Genomic DNA, 18,325 nt, shown 5'->3' with positions numbered 1-18,325 from the left:
GGAAAACAGTTGACGTGGATTCAGGCCACCTTTTTGTGGCCTTTGTAGATTTGAAATCTGCCTTCGTCCTTTTTCCACTCCAAAAGCTGTGGGAAGTCATGAGCAGTGTGGGGGTTCATGTCCCATGTTAAATATAATTAGAGATCTTTATACTGGCAATTATGCTAGAACTCGATGGGGCCCGAAAGGTGAACTAACATCAGAGTTCCCCACAAATTGTGGCGTTAGACAGGGCTGTGTACCTGCCCCCACATTATTTCTTCTATTCATCAACACATGTATCCCCTATCTTTTGGAATGTTCTGGTGATGCCCCCAGAATGGGAGAGCAAAAGATCCCATGTCTCCTAGTTTCTGATGACACCTTGCTAATATCACAAACGGCTACGGGTCTCTCTAATTTGCTTATGAGCTTAATGGACTTTTGCAAAGATCATGGTTTAGAAATTAACTCAACAAAAACCAAATACATGGTGTTTGGGGATAAAAAGCAAAAAATGAGGAGACCCATTCGCCTAGAGGGTGCCATATTGGAAAGAGTGGGTGCTTTTGATTATTTAGGACTAAAATTGGAAGATTCACACAAATGGCACGCTCATCTTCAGAAATCAGCAATGTGTTTGAAACAAAGGGCGGGTGGCATTATGACATTTGCAGCCAGATCCCCCAGATTTGCCATGACTCCTCCTCTAGAAATATACAAATCTCAAGCAAGGGGGGGGGGGGCCTATATGGAGCTGAGTTGTGGAGCCATTGCAACCTGGATGATTTGGCAAGGGTGGAAAACTCTTTCTTAAAGATGTTGTTAAGAGTCCCTTTTAGTACCCCATCCTTACCTATCCGAATGGATTTAAATCTTTTTTCAATTAACCAGATTGCCACCCTGAGTCCATTGTTGTTCTGGATCTGACTATGGTCAGTAGATTCTCTTATCCCATATAGACTTGAGCTGATCAACCTGTTGAGCACCAACTCTACCTCAAAAATTAAGTGGTGTACTTATGTAGAGCGGACCTTTTCCTCTCTTGGTTTGGGGAACTACTGGAAGGACCCTTCTTCTATTCCAAAAAATTCTATACAGGTTTTGAAGGATGCTTTTTGGCTTAGTGTCGCAATTGTTAGAAGCTTCGTCCTCTACCATGACTGGCAGTTTTTTACAAATTAAATGCCACTACGAGTTTGAGCATTTCCTGGATACATTACTTTCCCCACTTGAACGTGCCCTGTATATCAGATTCAGAATAGGGTCTCTTCCTCTGTGCACCCTAACCTATAAATGGTCCAATACAACCAGCAGGTACAAGTCATGCCCAATGGGTTGTGAGAACGAAGAATCTATGATCCACGTCCTCTTCCAATGTCCTGCATACCGCAAACAGAGGGCTCTCTGGATTATCCCTTTATGCAAACAAATGGGTTTTAGGAATTGCTTACCGGCTCTGGGAATATTTAAATAGGATCCATCTGTGCTACTGGCGTGTTCCTTGGCAAAATCTTTTGAATCTATCTGGCATTTTAGACTTAGAATTTTAAAAAATAAAACTTAGTTATAGATATTAGTAGCAGGCAACGCAGTCCACAACTGTGAAATACAATGTATGGTCAGCAATATATTTTAGACCATGTATAACTAATATTGCACTCCCTCACTATATGCCTATATTTATGTAAATCTTTAGGTACTGTATTCCGCTGTTTTAACTTTATACGATTTTTTAAAATGTAACATTTCTGTGACTTATTTCTACTTTTTGAAATGTTTTGTATTGTGCTTTTATAGTATATTTTTTGCGAAATAAAGTGATGATGATGATGATGAGTTAGGTATGGTAATCAGATCTTTCTTTGCATTTAAAAAACAGAAATCCTCTGGGGGAAAATCAGAGGTTATAATGATGTTATAGTTATGCATGGTAATAATATAAAAACAAAAAAACCACTGAAATTCACTAGCTCTTATTTTTCTGAACTAAGAATTATTTGCTCCCCAGCCACGCACTGCTTAGCACCTCACTTATTTTATCATTAATTAAATTTTCAATTATATCATTAAAGAGATCACTGATGACATGATCCAGCCTACTTTTGTTCAAATTACTTTATAAACCAATACAGTATTTCAGATATCAAAGTAAGTACTAAATGGTGCAGAATTTTGTAAAGCATAAATACTTTTCAGACACAAAAGCCTCCTTAGATGAACCATGCTTCTCCTACGCATGGCCTTCACCCTGTACCAAACACTTTGTGGGCAGCTGACCTAATGTTGACAGCCAACCAGACACGGACGGGCATACAATCTTTGCCCTGTGAACAACGCTTCATGGTGAGCCCTTTTCCTCCAGACATCCAAGCACCTTTAGGTGATCAAGCTCCAGACAAGACATGGGTAGAAAAGTACCTACAGGCGAGTAGTCTTGGCCTTGTGCATAACCCCTCCACAGAGATCCCCACTCCCTCTAGACACCCAAGGTCCCTTAGGTGGTGAATCTCCCACTGCATACAGCCTTCACACTGTACCAAACTCTTTATTTAAATCTTTTTATTAATTTTACCCATTACTTAATTTTATACATATATCAGCAGGGATGTAGATTACTTGATTAAATATCTTATGACAAAGCTACGCAATAGCATTTCGACCTCCTGTTTAAAGTCCCCCTCCTTTCTGCCCCACCAATGGTCTTTAGGCAGCTCCCCCTCCTTTCCAGATATTTTGATTATTTTAATAACACCACCATCCTTAGAGCGTACAATTTTTCTTTGTGTTGGACTTTACGAAGTTAGTTGTAATAAGAGGGAGTTTCAGTGATTTTCCAGAGTTGTAGAATCAATTATTTTGCCACTAAGGATGCAACAATAAAGCATTGCTGTTGCCGTATGGGTAAATTACATTGGTGTCCAAGGAGATATGTCTGCCTGATCCATATGGGCAACATCTTGCCCTAATGGGGTTATCCTTAGGGCCATTATCCTAGTAAACAATTTGTAATCATTATTTAAAAGAGTAATGGGCCTCTAGGAGGCCGGTCTATCGATTGGCTTATTCTTTTTCAAAAAACGAACTATAACGGCATCTACTAACTCTTTTGGAATTTCACAGCCATTTAATATCTTGTTGAACAGTGTGGCGAGGAACCCACCTAACTGATCAACCAGGAGCTTAGAGACGTCTGCCGGTAGGCCATCGCTCCCACATGCTTTCCCACTGGGGGAATTAGAGATCACACTGATAACATCGGCCAATCTGATGGGGGCTTTCGCTAGTTCCCTTTTATCATTTGTGACTGTAGGCAGCTCTACTGAGCCCAAATATGCTTTGATTCTAATGGGATCCAGCCCTGAGGTAGAGGTGTACAAATTCTCATAATGAGTCTAAACTACTCTATTGATATCCATGGTTGATTGACCACACAATTATTGGCTTCGTCAGCAATGGACTTGATCACCGTTTTGTTGTGTCATCTTAATGGACCATGCCAAAAGTCGCCCGGCATGTTCACTTGCCTCATAGTAGTTTTGAAAACATGAGTGCTGGTGCAAGACTTCCTAACATAAAAAACTTGTTGAGCCTTAGTTTAACTGCCTCTAAACCCTTCTCCGAAGTGGGAGAGCCGTCCTTTGCGTACGCCAGAGTTGCAGAGTCCAGTTCTTGTTGCAAAGACTGAGCTTGTTCTTTCTGGATTTTTGCCATTTCAGCATGATAGGCGATGGCCTCGCCCCTTATAAACGCCTTCCACTCCCACCAGATAGAGAAGGTAGTTGGGGGCTTTACTGAACTCTATGAAGATAACCAAGTTCTTGGGAGCAATCATGCACTCATGAGTGGGCAAGTACCTTGTCTGTACAATCTTCACTCCTGTGCACTTCTTCTTGTGCAGCACCCACTCCCTCTAGACACTCAAGGCCCATTAGGAGAGTAGGCACCTACTACATACAGACTTCGCCCTGTAGCAGAGCTTTTACAGATAACCGAACTCTTGAGAGCAATCAGCGAAACACCAGTCTGCAAGTCTGTGCTGCACACTGTTAAACGTTTCCATAACCATTCATAGAGAGCTCACTCCCAAGACATATCAGGAAGTCAAGCATGTTGCAAAAGCTTACATCCTTTAGCAGTAAAGAGGGTTTTGAAAATTAAGACTACATGTATCTTGCAGAATACCTTCCAGTATGAAAAGCATATACCAGCCTGCCATATTCGTTGGGTGATGTCTTCAATGATGTCATTTAAGATGTTATTTAACATTTCATCAGTGTGGGCTGCACAGCTAACCACGGACAACCACTGGGCCTTTCACCCACACTCTTTGCAATTACCATCCAAATGGACCGGGCAGTGCTTGGCCCTCGTGGATATCTGGGGACCCTATACAGAGACATGGCACTGGGGCCCTTGCCAGACATCACGCAGACTGTAGTCCACATATGGCACAAGACCTCAGCATACCTTGGGTTTAAAGCGAAGCTCACACTGACTTTAAAAAAAAAAAAAAAAAAACTTTATTGCATTTTTGGTAATACAAACAGCGCCCGTCCAGGCATAATGGTTCATTAAGGCATTCAGTTGTGCATTAAAGACAACATTGCAATATAGACAGTTCTTCCCCATCAGCTAACACCTCCCTACACCCCGACCCTCCAAGGCCCCTGTCCATCTTTTTTGATAAACTTTATGACACCAATAGGCCATTACTTCTTACAAACCAAAACAACCACTCATTTGGTACATGGCTCACTTCTCTGGAGATTTATGAGTTAAGTCCTCCTAGTTTTGACTCTCCCTATTTCTGTCAGCTGGTAATGGGGCATGTTTGGGAGTATCAGCATCAGGTCTCGGAGGCTATCTATCAGCTAATCCCAGGCTCGGGCCCCAGGAATCAGACCACGACCCTGCCTCGCCTCTCGGTGCAATATTGCACTTTAATAGCCCGCCCACTGAAGTAGGCCCCCTCTCCACTTCATCAACCTACGGACCCTGGCAGCCCTCCAATGCATAGTAATCTCCCTTTTTACAAAAACCAGGGTCAGATCTACATATCTAGTAGTAATTTTATAGTGGGTAGACCTTGGGAACGCTCCAGTAGACTGGCCATAGAGGTATGTGGCTCACTCTTTGGTTGACTTCATTAATGCATTCCACAACTTATCCAATAGTCAACCAGTAGGGGACAGGATCAGACTATATGTAGGAATTCAGAACCTTCTTTCCTATATCAAGGGCATGTCACCTCTGCTGCTCAGAAGAGTCGAATAATCCTGCCGGGAGTGAGATATGCCCTATGTAGGAAGTAGCAGTTATTCAAATTAAATCAGGCATTTCTAGATACCGTGTAGGTGTGCAAGAGTATCTTAGCCCATTTGGTGTAATTAATCAGGTGGGCCACATCCCCCTCTCATTGTTCTCAGTGTTTTTAGGGGGTTGGTGATGTCAAGTAGCAAGGCCCCATATATTCCTTTTACTGCCTTTAACCGTCCCGTTGAGGTGCATAAGAACTTACAACATGTATTATGGTGGGGTTCAGTCGTGCCGTTGTTCCAAAGATTGTGCGGGGTAGTGACCACTGCTCGGTGCAGGAGGAACTGACCTCTTGGAAGGTCAAATGTGGTGGAGAGGTCATCAAATGGTAGAGGTTTGTCAGCCCTATAAAGGTCGCCAATATAAGTCACTTCAAATCCAGTCCAGTCGGAGAGGGCACCTCAGTGCCGTCTCCAGAGTCATCTTTTCCAGACCCCTTAATGAAAGTTCTGGGGAGTATGGCCTTTTAGTACGAGTGTGCTGAAGAGAGCGATGCTAACAGTGCTGGTTAACTCACAGGTCCACAGCACCTTCCCGCAGTGAGTGCTGAGGAGGTAGGAGTATCTGACATAATATGCAGAGGTCTGGGGTTGTATCTGTGCCATCTCCTTCAGTTCCCATTTGTGAATGAATCAACTGGGTGAACCTTAACAACACAAAAAGATGATGGACGGAATGCTGAACAATGCAAACACTCACCCTCAGTCACAGATCTGGGTTTAATCCATCGTTCTTTTGCTCACCATGCTACCCCAGTTTGAACCCAGCCATATGCAAATCAGTCTTGACCCTGTTCCCCATGGGAATAGTCCAGCCCGAACTGCCAGGCCAGGTTCTGCCTGGACCAGAAACAGGCATCCTGGGACCGGTTTCTGGGTATCACCCTTCATCATCCAGGTTAGCTTGAATCCAGTGGCATAGTGAGCATGGGACCCACGTCTGGGCATACCCTTCCCACTTAGGGCAACTTTAGCAACATAAAAAGATAATGGACAGAGTGCTGAAAAAATGCAAACACTCACCCCCAGTCACAGATCTGGGTTTAATCCATTGTTCTTTTGCTCACCATGCCACCCCAGTTTGAACCCAGCCATATACAAAACAGTTTTGACCCTGTTCCCCATGGGAACAGTCCATCCCGAACTGCCAGGCCCGGTTCTCCCTGGACCAGAAACAAGCATCCTGGGACCGGTTTCTGGGTATCACTCTTCATCTGGGTGAACCACTGGTGCTGGGCCGCCAGGTAGTAAGCCTCAAAGTCACGTTCAGCCTGTCCCTTCTCCTCTGTCGATCTCTGTAGTTTAGTCAAGTGCAACTCGATCACCCAGCCCCCACAACAGCTCAGTCAACAGCGAGTCCAGGTCCCGGAAAACCCATCAGGGAACAACGAGTGGTGTGGAGAAGACATACAGCAGTTGTGGGAGTTCCACCATCTTTTCCATTGCGATTCTTCCAGTCATCGACAGTGGCAGAAGTTTCCTAAAGCCTACATTAGCCTGAAGCCCTCTGACAGCCATGCTGATATTACCCTCCTGGAGATCATGAGGTTTATTGTCTTAACTCCCAGATACTTTAGGCAGGTCCCCTCCCAGGTGAGGCCCTGATATACAGGCCTAACGCTTTACCAAAGCATTTCAGGAGGTCTATTGCTCCGCTAGCCAGTGGCTTGACTGCAGTGGCAAACAACAAATGGGAAAGCTCACAGCCCTGCTGGGTCCCGCGGCCCACGGTGTAGAACTCAGAGATACACCTGCCTGTGCGAATGCGGGTGGTGGACTCCAAGTATAAGAGGGCAGCCTACTTAATGAATCTAGCCCCAAGACCCATGTTTGCCATTACTTGATAGAGAAAATCCCAGTGAAGGCTATCAAAGGCTTTCTCTGTGTTGATTGTTACAATCCCCACCATATGTTACCCTAGCATATCTGCCTCTAATGTCGAAATGAGCTGATGAAAACTATGGGCACTATTGCACCCCGGAATGACCCAAGTCTTGTCCATATGAATCATCTTGGGCATCTGGGCAGGAGGAGGGTGGCCAAAATCCTGATCAATATTTTATGATCCATTTTGAGCACAGACAGGGGGCGGTATGCTCAGACGTCCCAAGGGGGGAGGGTGACCCACTTTCAACAATAGAATTATTAGTGCTTTCCTCATGGATGAGGGCAAAGGTCCTGCTTCCGTGGCCGCAGCATATGGATCAATCTGGAGGGCCATCATTTCCAGGAACCTTGCCTTTCGCCATGGCCTTCATTTCTGCCTGCATCTCCTGGAGTAAGATGGGTTCTCCCTGGGCTTCCGGTTCTTCATACATAGTGGTTGGGTGAGCCATTTGGCCTAGAAAATTGATTAGCAGAAGGAGGTATAATGCTGGCGGGGAGCAAACATTGTGGTATAATAGTCCTGATATCTACAGTTAATGCTTTCTTGTGTGTAAAGCTGCTCACTAAGTTCTGAAACCACCTCAAGGATCAGGGATCTTCTAGATAGCGGATTGGTCAGCCAGGCCAGAAGGGCCGCCTCTCTGTCACATTTGGGGTGTGCTCGGGTCATATATCCCAGGTAGTCAAAGCATCTAAGTTTTTCAGTGTTAGTTACCACCTGTTTCCACGCATCAATTAAGTGTTGTTTCTGCTCTGGGTTTCTGGGCCTTGCCTGTTCCAGGCATTACTGGAGTCCACTGCTTCTGCTAACATTCATCGCACCCCTACTACCTCTCCTATGCAGCACCCCCAAATAACTGCTTTGAATGCATCCCAGCCAATCAGTGGAGAGACAACAGTAGCCTCATTAAATATAAAATAGTCTCATATAGCCTCGCCAATAGTTTGGTTGAACACTGGATTATCCAGGGTCTCGACATGCAGTCGCCAGTATAGTATGCATGAACGTTCCATCCGCCAGTCCAGGTAGAACAGCACAGGGTTGTGATCACAAGAGTGTCCTGCATAGGTATTGAACTACCCCATGCACACCTGGAGAGCATAGAAATGTGTCCAGGCCCACCTGGAGCTCATGCATGCCTGAGTAAAAGGAGTACCCCTGATTACCTGATGGAGCCACCTCCAGGAATCCACTAACTCCCAGCTCTACTGCCACTGTGAGAAGAGACTAGCCTTTCAGAGGACCCGGGAGGCCAGAAGTGGTGGGTGGGATCTGTCGAGTGTCAGATCTGCAATGCAATTATAGTCACCTCTCAACCATATGTTCTGTGTCAGGTAGGGGGCTATTGTCTGGGAGAGTTCAGTAAAGAACCCACCTTGATCCGTGTTGGGTGCATATATCCCCACTATCACCAGGTCACGCCCTGCCAGTCATCCTGTCACAAGCACATATCTCCCTGCAGGTTCAATCGGTTCATGTAACTTTTGGAATTGTACTTTGGGGCGGATCCACAGTAGAACCCCCTGGCATAGCAGAGAGTGTGGTGGCATACACTTGACCCCATCATCTCTTGTGTAAAGTATCACTTTCCATGGCAGTGAGGTGGGTTTCCTGTAAGAGGACTATGTAGGCTCCCCTTATTTTCTGATACACGTACACTTTATAATGCTTGGTCATACTATTAAGTACCTGCACATTTAAACTCATAAAGTTATAAGTTAAGGAGGTCGCCATAGGGAAACATTGTAAGAGTGGCATTTATGTTTGGGCCAAGTCCCCCGTTACAGACAGTGGGTGACGGTCAACAACTGCTGTGGCAGACATTTGTGCAGTTGGACAGGGGCATCCCCACACATTAACCCTATGAACCACAAGTCAGTAACCCAACTTCCCATCCCCAGGACATGAAGGAACAGATCCCCCATCCAAGCAAACATACAACTTCTGTTCAGTCAGTCTCCGCACAGCTTCAATAAATGGTGGGTGGTGGTGCCAGCTACTGCGCCTCTTGGCCTCATGTCACACCATCCGACAGGTAGTCAGAATAAAAGCTCGCCTTAGATCAACCCGTAACCAGTGAGGGATCAGGAATAGTATATAATAGCAATGCAGGTTAATTTCAGATAGCGGTTAAGCCTTAAATAAGCATAACAGTGCTACTAAACAATTTCATGAGAATCACCAGGCGTAACCACAGGCATTAAATTCCTGGAGCTATGCGAGCTTGTCAAGCCATGGTCAAAGTCAGTGTCCTGCAGGTCTTCCCATAGTGCTCCTTTTCCCCAACTACTGATCTGGCTCCACCGGTGGTCGCTACCACCTCTACCACTCGCCCCTGTTCATGCAGGGCCTGCATTTGAGAGGGCACCACTCCGGATCTCCCCCTCCTCTTTTTCCATGTAGTGTTGATAGAGTCCCCTCCAGACTGGGGGAGATGCTCTATCCAGTCCCAAAGCAAGGCAGGGAAGGTAAAAGGTGTACTTAGTCCTCCTGTGTGACCTGCAGCAGTGCAGGGGATAGCATGGCATAGGGTATCCCCAAGTCTCTGAGCCACTTTTTGGCTTCCAGGAAAGAGGCCTGTTGTTTCTGGACCCCTCTGGAGAAGACCTGGAAAAATCATGACCCTCTGATTTTCCACCATGATAGGTCCCATCTGTCGGGCCCAGTCTATGTTATGATCACCCTCACTGAATTGCAGCAGTTTGGCTACCACCAGTTGTGGGGCTGCACCAGGCATCAGTGGACATGCTGGCACACAGTGTACCCATTCCAGAGTGTAGAATTGGAATAGCTTTCCCAGGGCCAGCTCACTGTGGAGCCAACTCTCCAGAAAAGTAACCATCTTCCCAGACTGGCTGTCTATGTGTACTGGTAGGCTAACGATTGATAGGTTATTTCTGCATGCCTTGTTTTCTCCGTCCTTAGTCCTACTTTCGAGGGTCATTGATTTGTCCTCCATGCTTGCCATCCATTCTCGCCGGGTAGTCACTTCGGGGGCAGTGTCACCCAAGGAACATTCTGTGGTGGTGGCGGCTCTTTCCACTAGCCTGCGATGGTCTTTGCGTAAAAGCTCTATATCTGCAGCCAGTCTTGAACTCCAGTGCTTCCCGGGAGGTGGCCTGCAGGATAGAGTTCATTGTTGCTTCCTACTGTCTCCCTGAGGAGCGTCCTCCCTCTAATACCATCCGGCAGCAGCTGCAGGGCACCAGTCTTGAGAGGGAGAGGATTCAGGCAGCACACTCCGCTTGGAATACTACCCATGGTTGTGAGGCCTGGACAGATCCATAATTGAGGAGGGGGTAGCAAGCAGCGACATCACAAGGCTGTCACCAGGCTGCGTAGTCACCGAGGGAGTCAAGTTGTGGGCAGCCACGGGGGTTCAGATGCAGTCCTCAAGGAAGGACACCGGGCAGGTCAGTTATGGGTCCCATCCTCTGGTCACTGCAGCCGGACCGGCCCCCCAGTGTCTGTTGGTGAGCCGGAGATGGGGCCCTATGGCTGCCCATGCAGGGCAGTAAGGTGCCAACGGGGTGCTCTCCTTGGGGGGGCTCTGCTCTCCCAGCAGCAGATAATGCACCCGTAGTATGGGAATTAGTTCAATCTCTCAGGACCCTTCACTGCCCTCCCTGGACTCCACATTTGTCCGCCTAAAGAGGTGCTATGTCAGGAAGTCCTTCCGATATAGGAACTAGATTCTTGCCATTGCCAGTTATGATGGTATGCACCTCTGTGTGAAAGGGTGTGGGACAACACAGGTAGCTCAAGGGCTCTATTGTTGCCGGCCTGAGGGGGGTTTCAGGTACCTCCCTGGTGAGTTGGGATCCTTGTCGAGTCCACAGCCCCCCACGCTCCTGCAGTTGTGGTCACAGCACTTCTGGATAGGGCCTCTCTGATGTGGCAATATTCTGCAGGTGGGCAGCCCAGCACATTCAGGGCGAGGCCATCAGAAATAGCAGTAAGGCCCAGAAGGAGCTCTCCACCCGAGCAGCAGCCCGGCGCCCACTCCAGGAAAGCAGCTCTTATGGCTGCTGTGTGCGTGGTCCCAGCCGCTCAGCCCCAAGTAAGTGATGCTGGTCGGGGGAGAGGGGACAGGTACCTCTGCAATGGATCTGTGACGTGGCAAGCTAATGCGGGCAGGGTCACAACTGCTCTGGACACAACCGCTCCATTCACAGTCATTTCTCTGGTTTAGGGGGACAGTCCAGCACAGTCAGGCTGGGTCAACTGGATCATTGGCCAGGCCCAGAAGGGGCACCACTCCCCGCAAAACCGACTCAAGGCTCACACCAAGGAGGCAGCTCTCTGTTCAGCCTGTACATTTGTGGTCCCAGCCACTCTGTCCGCAGTCCCTTTCACAGTCGCTCCCCTCACCTACAGGCTTGCACACATGCTCTAAAGGGGCCAACAGAGTTTTCAGGAACCCCCTGGGGCCTTTAGCAGGACCAGTCGCTGGAAATGCAGCCTGCGACTTCCATCAATGTGGCCATTTTGATGAAGAGCCTCGCGGCTTCTCTAAAGTGTCGCCAAAGTCACTGTTTCAAAGGCAGTGCAGGCTCTTAAAACTGTTTATTTCAGATACAAAAATCCATAAAACACACTTGAATACAAAAGCCTTCCCCCTCAACGCGACTGATGGTAGTTGGGGCTGTCTACAGTTCTAAAGCAGGGAAGAACATCCTATGACAGGTAGTCCCACCAGCGCCGCAGGTGACAAGCTGCAACAGGCGGGAGAGGGCAGTGGTACACCCTGGAACAGTCAGTCCCATCAGGGTGAAAGTGACACCCTCCACAATTGGCCCCCAAGCAAGAATGCGTCTCGGGCAGTGGGGGAAGAGGCAGCGCTATAAGCACGATGTAGATGCCTCCCCCTTCAACGTGACTGATGGTAGTTAGGACTGTCCACAGTTCCAAAGCAGGGCGAACCACCCGAGAACAGGTAGTCCCATCTGGGTGGCAGGCGACAAGTTGCAACAGGCGGGAGAGGGCAGTGGTACTCCCTGGAACAGTCGGTCCAACCAGGGTCAAACTCACGTCCTCCACATTTAACCCTCCAAGCAAAAATGCATCAACATGTGCAGGCAATATGGGCACAGCTCCGAAGTCGACATGGATTAGTTAGTCTGTACTTCACATCTGGGGAGGCAGTGTGGGGGTTCAAAGGCAGGGTGCCTGTGGATAGCGGAGTACAGCCCGGAGAACCACAGCTCCTATCCTGTTCCATCAGTGTTCGGCCATACCCCTTCAAGGGAAGCTCACACTGATGACCCCCACCATGGGACACAGTGGCTTTGGGGTCCTTATGGAGGCAACCAGGGTTTGGTAAATGGGACCTGTTGGAGATTTCCAGAGTAGGCGATCTCTGGGCCCACAGAGATGTTCTCCCCTGGGCAGAACTACAACGAGACTATCAACTGGCCCCCTCCTAGGTATACCAATACTTACATATCTGTCATGCCCTCAAGGCTGCTATCCCTAAAGGAGCCAGAATTTCTGAGTCCTTGCCTCTTGAGGACTGCCTGTTAGATGAGTTTATACCACGTAAGGCCACTTCCCTGACTTAAAAAAAAAAAAAAAAACTAAATCATACTTAAAAACGTATTAACACGACTATGAGAGCAGTGGGAACTGGATGTGGGTGAAATAGAGGATAGTGAATGGGAGGAAGCCTTAGCACCCCTAGAGAAGTAGCCATTCAATCTGTGTTTCGATTAATCCAGCTATGCTTGTTACATCCCTGTTACCGCTTTACTATGTCCACACCACAATGGTAAAAAATGGTAGGGTGGGAGATGAGAGATATGCGCGAGACTGCGGGCAAGTAAGCACCTTTTTCCACATCCTTAGGGACTGTCCTGAGATACACTGATACTGGGAGGCGATCATCAGTTGCATGGCCACGTGAGAGGGGAGGGTATCACTATGTCAGCGAAACAATGTATCCTCAATGTGTGTGGAAACACCAAGGTGGGCAGAGCACAACAGTTGAGGATAATGCTGGGGCAGGCAGTAGCCCAGAGAAATGTGGCCCACAGTCTGGACAAGAAAAGAAATATGTACTGGTTCATGTTTGCAGAGTCTGTGGAATAGCTGGCACACATTTTGATGTAAATTATGTCACTCAATTGGTTGAACTGAGGATGACATGCCCTATTTGAGAGGTGCAGTACATGTGCTGTCTCTACCGGGGGAGGGGTCCTGGGTTCTATCTGTATGCAGAAGGAGGAGGTGCTGTCACCTCCTCCTGCTGTAGGAGGTGACAATGTGGATCTTGCAGATCATTGTTATATTTTAAATATCAATAAATAGGTTGGGAAATAATTAACAGGCCATGAGAGATGTAATATGTGAAGTCATAAGCATTGCATGACTGGGGCAAGATATAGTTAGCTCAGTAAAGTAGAGTTTTTGTTTTTATAGGTCCGATGGAACGTGTAGCTGCAGATACACATGCAATGCATAGCTCTTCCGACGTCTAGTGTTGGGCTCGGAGTGTTACAAGTTGTTTTTCTTTGAAGAAGTATTTTCGGAGTCACGGGATCGAGTGACTCCTCCTCTCGGTTAAAGTGTGCATGGGCATCGACTCCATTGTTAGATTGTTTTCTTTCCGCTGTCGGATTAGGATGTGTTTCCTCTTGCTCCGAGATTTTGAATCGGAAAACCTTAGAAAACGTATTTAATCATCGGTATTGTTTCGATCACGTTTTCCATCTAGCCTCGAATCGATAGTACAGTCGGAATCTAGATTTCACCCTTCTGGGTGCGTGCGCCCGAGTCGGGCCTGTTCAGGGCTACCATGTGGAAGCCTGATGGATCAGACTCCATTTTGATTCTGCCCTTGGTGCCACGCAAAGTTTCCCTATACAGACCAACACCTGGTTTGTAATTTGTGTCTTTCTCCGGACCGAGAAGAGGATTGCGAGGCCTGTCGATCGTTTCGATCCAACAAGACCTTGAGAGATCGAAGAGCCCGTAGATTAGAAATGGCGTCGAAAAGTACAGAACATCGCCACGTCATGGAAGAACAGGCGCAGACAGCAATCTCCATCCGAGGTACCGACTCCGAGTAAGAATCAGACGAAAATAGGCTTATCACTGCTGGCCAGCACATGAGTATGTCTGCCCCTAGGCCCACATATAAAAAAGCACTGAAGGCCTTGTGTACACCACTGCCGGAAGGCCATGTTTCGACCCAAAAAAAGACTGTTGTTGACCGACCTTCGGGTTCGGCGCCGAAAAAGGCCTACTTCGGAGTCTATTAAGTCCTTTAAAAGTTCTACCTGGGACTCCAGTAAGGGTCCTCACTCCTCGGAGTCAAAGCTTCGGAGCCGAATCAGCCGACTCCATTTTTGGGACCGAAAAAGACTCAAACTTTGGAACCAAAGAAAATCCTCTGACATAGAGGATCAAGGACTTTCGAGTCAACTCAAACAAACCTCGAAACCAATGCAAGAATCTTAGACACCTTCTGATGAGGGCACTGAGATTCAACCTATATTGGAGGTTATGGATGAAAGACAATCCAGGATTCATATACAAAAAGAGACTGACAGAATTATTACTGCACCTCCTTTGAAAACTAACAGAAAGCTGGCTTTTCGAGAGGAATTAGACTATGTTCAACTACCAGCAAAAATCCACAAGCAAAATGAGAAACCAGCACCTGTCCCTACTTCTCCTCATTCTCCCCAGCTTTCTTTTTCACCTCCACTCAGTAGTCCACCACCGTTGCCTTCTCCAGTGCATTCACAGTACTCTCATGGAGATACAGTGGATCCTTGGGATCTATATGACCCGGATCCTATTCCAGCTAATGATCCTGACCTATACCCCTCCAAGCCTTCTCCACCAGAGGACACTACTGCCTACACTCAGGTCGTTTCTAGGGCAGCTGCTTATCATGGGGTGCTTATGCATACTGAGCCCCTAGAGGAAGATTTCTTGTTCAACACTCTGTCTTCTTCTCACTCTAGATATCAGTGCCTTCCCATGTTAGCTGTAATGGTCAAACATGCTGACCAAATTTTCAGTGAGCCAGTCAAAGCTAGAGTAATTACTCTGAGAATTGACTAAAAGTATAAACCTGCTCCTACAGACCCAGTAGGAAGTTTGATGCAGCTGGCAAGAGAGTGGCCACGCTAGCGGCCAACCAATGGGTAATTGCAAATTTGTAAGCACTTCTTGCCAGATATGATAGAGCCCACTGGGATGAGATGCAAAAACTCCTACAGCACCGCCCAAAAGAGATCACTATATAAATATATACATATACATATATATATGTGTGTATGTATGTATGTATGTATGTTAATCTTATGTTACTCCTAACACCTGCTTATCTCTTCCCTCCCTTGAACCCCAAAATTACCCTTACTTCCCTCTATTTCTACCCTCCTTTAAAACCTAAAATTTCCCTCACCTCCATTCTCCTCTACCCACCGCTTAGCCTTAAAATCACCCTTACCTCCCTTTACTTCTACCTGCACCTTTTCTCCTTTTTAAAAATACTTTTCTGCCTAGTAAAGTACCATGTAGTAAAGGAAGAAACTATACACTTAGCTGCGTGGTAAAGGTCATTTGTGCTAAAGACTATGTTGTAAAGGATGTTTATCTTTCATGTGTTTCCCGCATTCACCATATGCACATTTAATCAAACACAATATCAGGGATTCTCTGTGGTCAAGAGTCTAAAGTCTTTCCATCCTGCCAGTGAGGCTACCCACAAGCCTTGTAACTTTGATGAGGGAAGCTACAAAAATCATACTCTTATAATCTTATGCAATGTGAGCATTGCCAGGCGCAGATACAGTGGTGTTTTACTCTGTGATTGAAAGGGATTATGACCTCAGAATATTTTGTCACCAAAAGTCATTACAGTTGGTGCCATTTTTTTGCTCCCACATGATTCATTCATTTTTAGGCCATTTAATGCCAGCTCAGGGAAACTGGACTAAAAGTTAAGTGCTAATTACAATCGGTGCTTAGTTCACTTCTCAGTAACTCCTTCACGATATTTGTAATGGCTTCCATGGCCAAAAACAGAATTCAGATATTGAGCTTCCAGAGAAAAGACATTTTTAGCCTGGTTAAACTTTCATCTAATCTTACTAAACCATTAAAGATAGGAGATGAAATAAATTACACTGGGCTAAATCCAGAACAGAGTTCCTAGAATGTTGAATAAATTATTTAAAAAATGGTAGTGAAGCATTGAATACGATAGTGCATAACCCAGGAAAAACAGTTAAGTGTAACATAAATGTCTGTTTTCATTTGAAATTAGGCACCTACACAACAGTCTCACATACTGAAATCCTGTTTGTTGAAATATTGGTGACTACAAATGCAAACATTATATTGGCAGCCTGACTGCTGCTTTGTTGTCACCCACTCAGAGTCTGATATCATTGGGTCTGTGACCTTGTTGAGCGTGATTCATAATAACACAGTTTCATTTTGTCCTTCATGGAGAAGTCTTTGTGTTTTATAATTGCAGATCCTAAAAGACACCTCTCTACAGAAAGTGAAGCGGAATCAGAGCTGTCTTGAGCCTTGCTTGCGGCAGCTTGTGTCCTCTCTTGAGTCTTTTGTGGTAAGACAAGCTTCAATCAAATTTTTTCTGCATGTTTTTTCTGATTATCTGTAGTATTGTTTTGGTTTTTATGGTGTGTATAACTAAGGTAAAGTTTTGTATTTCTTTTTTTCTTTTTTACCCCAGCACACTCTTGCTCCCATCCAAAATAAATACTTGATTTTGTTGGTGTGCTACTTTATTTCTTCTGGAGGTTTCACAGTTGCTGCAAAAATAACACTACAGTGATCCTTCCCTGCTCTGCGGTTACAGGGGATTCTCTCTGATCTATAATGCTTGCTGGCTGATACTCAACTAGCACTTGTATGGTATCCGTGAAACACTGATCTATCACTGAGCATGAGACCAGATGATACTCCGTCGACTCTGCCCCCATCCTATGCCCAAATCTACATTATACCATCATTTTCTTGTTCCTTTTTTTCACATGGTTTCCTCCCAAGAGATATAGCCACTTATTACGCCAAAGTAGCGGTCCGGCCTCCACATTGTGACCATGGAGGAGCCGCCACGGTCCGACCGGCAGGACTGGCAGGTTTCCGCTAGTCGACAGGCTGGCTGTGCCGGCAGTCTTATGCAGCGCTGCTGCCCTAGGGATCACAAGTCCCCTCTCCGCATGGATGGAATGCTGAAACTTTTCAGACACTCACCCCCACTCACAGATTTGGGTTAAATCCATCATCTTTTGCTCACCATGCCCTACTAGTTTGGACTCAGCCATATGCAAATCAGTCTTGCCCCTGTTCCCATGGGGTGGCGTGATGGGCAAAAGAATTATGGCTTAAACCCAGAGCTTTGTGACTGGGGGTGAATGTTTGCATTGTGCATCATCTGTTCTTTTTTCTTTTGTCGCCTTAAGTGGGAAGAGGATTCCCAGAAGTGGGTTGTGAGCTCACTGTGAAACTGGATTCAAGCTAGCCTGGCTGATGAAGGGTGATGCCCTGAAACCAGTCCCAGGATGCTTGTTTCTGGTCCAGGGAGGACCTTGCTTGGCAGTTCGGGCTGGACTGTTCCCATGGGGAACAGGGTCAAGACTGATTTGCATACGGCTGGGGCCAAACTGGTGTGGCGTGACGGGCAGATAAACAATGGATTAAACCCAGATCTTTGTGACTGGCGGTGAATGTTTGCATTGTTCAGCATTCCACCCATCATCTGTTTTTTTTGCTTTAATCAATTACTAAACCACGTAGATAAGCTGAAGCTACTAGATTCACTGTAAATTGTCTTTACATCTGATCACAGCCCCCACCCACAATACCTTGTGGAAAATATCCTACTTCTCTGGACCTATAGGCAAGTCTTCTACATTGTGGTCTTAGTATACATTCCGCTCCTCATTGTTCCATGGCCTGTTCAGGGGCCATGGAACAATGGGGAGCTATGTAGGAGTTGATATAGTTTGCTTTATTATTTCCTGGGAACATCCCACTAGGTCTCTGCAAAAATGGCCATAGTGCACTCAAAACTGGAATCACAATGTGGTGCAGTGTGTCCTACTTTTGCACACGACTGGCAGAGAAGAGATATGTATCATCTGTCTCAACTGGT

General features: G+C 46.4%; 1 protein-coding gene across 3 annotated transcripts in view; it reads left to right on the top strand.

The window, feature by feature from the left end:
- The window catches only part of WDR59 (WD repeat domain 59), an 813,082-nt gene that overhangs the window by 341,694 nt on the left and 453,063 nt on the right, over positions 1-18,325 (top strand). For all 3 annotated transcript variants that reach the window (XR_011199955.1, XM_069217643.1, XM_069217642.1), the window contains exon 15: positions 16,679-16,774. Coding sequence is in view for 2 of the 3 variants with exons in the window: in XM_069217643.1 (XP_069073744.1) it covers positions 16,679-16,774 (96 nt within the window). In the remaining variant the exon portion in view is untranslated. The remainder of the gene's footprint in view (positions 1-16,678; positions 16,775-18,325) is intronic.

The sequence above is a fragment of the Pleurodeles waltl genome, chromosome 12, assembly GCF_031143425.1.
Source record: "Pleurodeles waltl isolate 20211129_DDA chromosome 12, aPleWal1.hap1.20221129, whole genome shotgun sequence".
NCBI classification, from domain to species: Eukaryota; Metazoa; Chordata; class Amphibia; order Caudata; family Salamandridae; genus Pleurodeles; species Pleurodeles waltl.
This window is presented reverse-complemented; position numbering and strand designations above follow the sequence as displayed.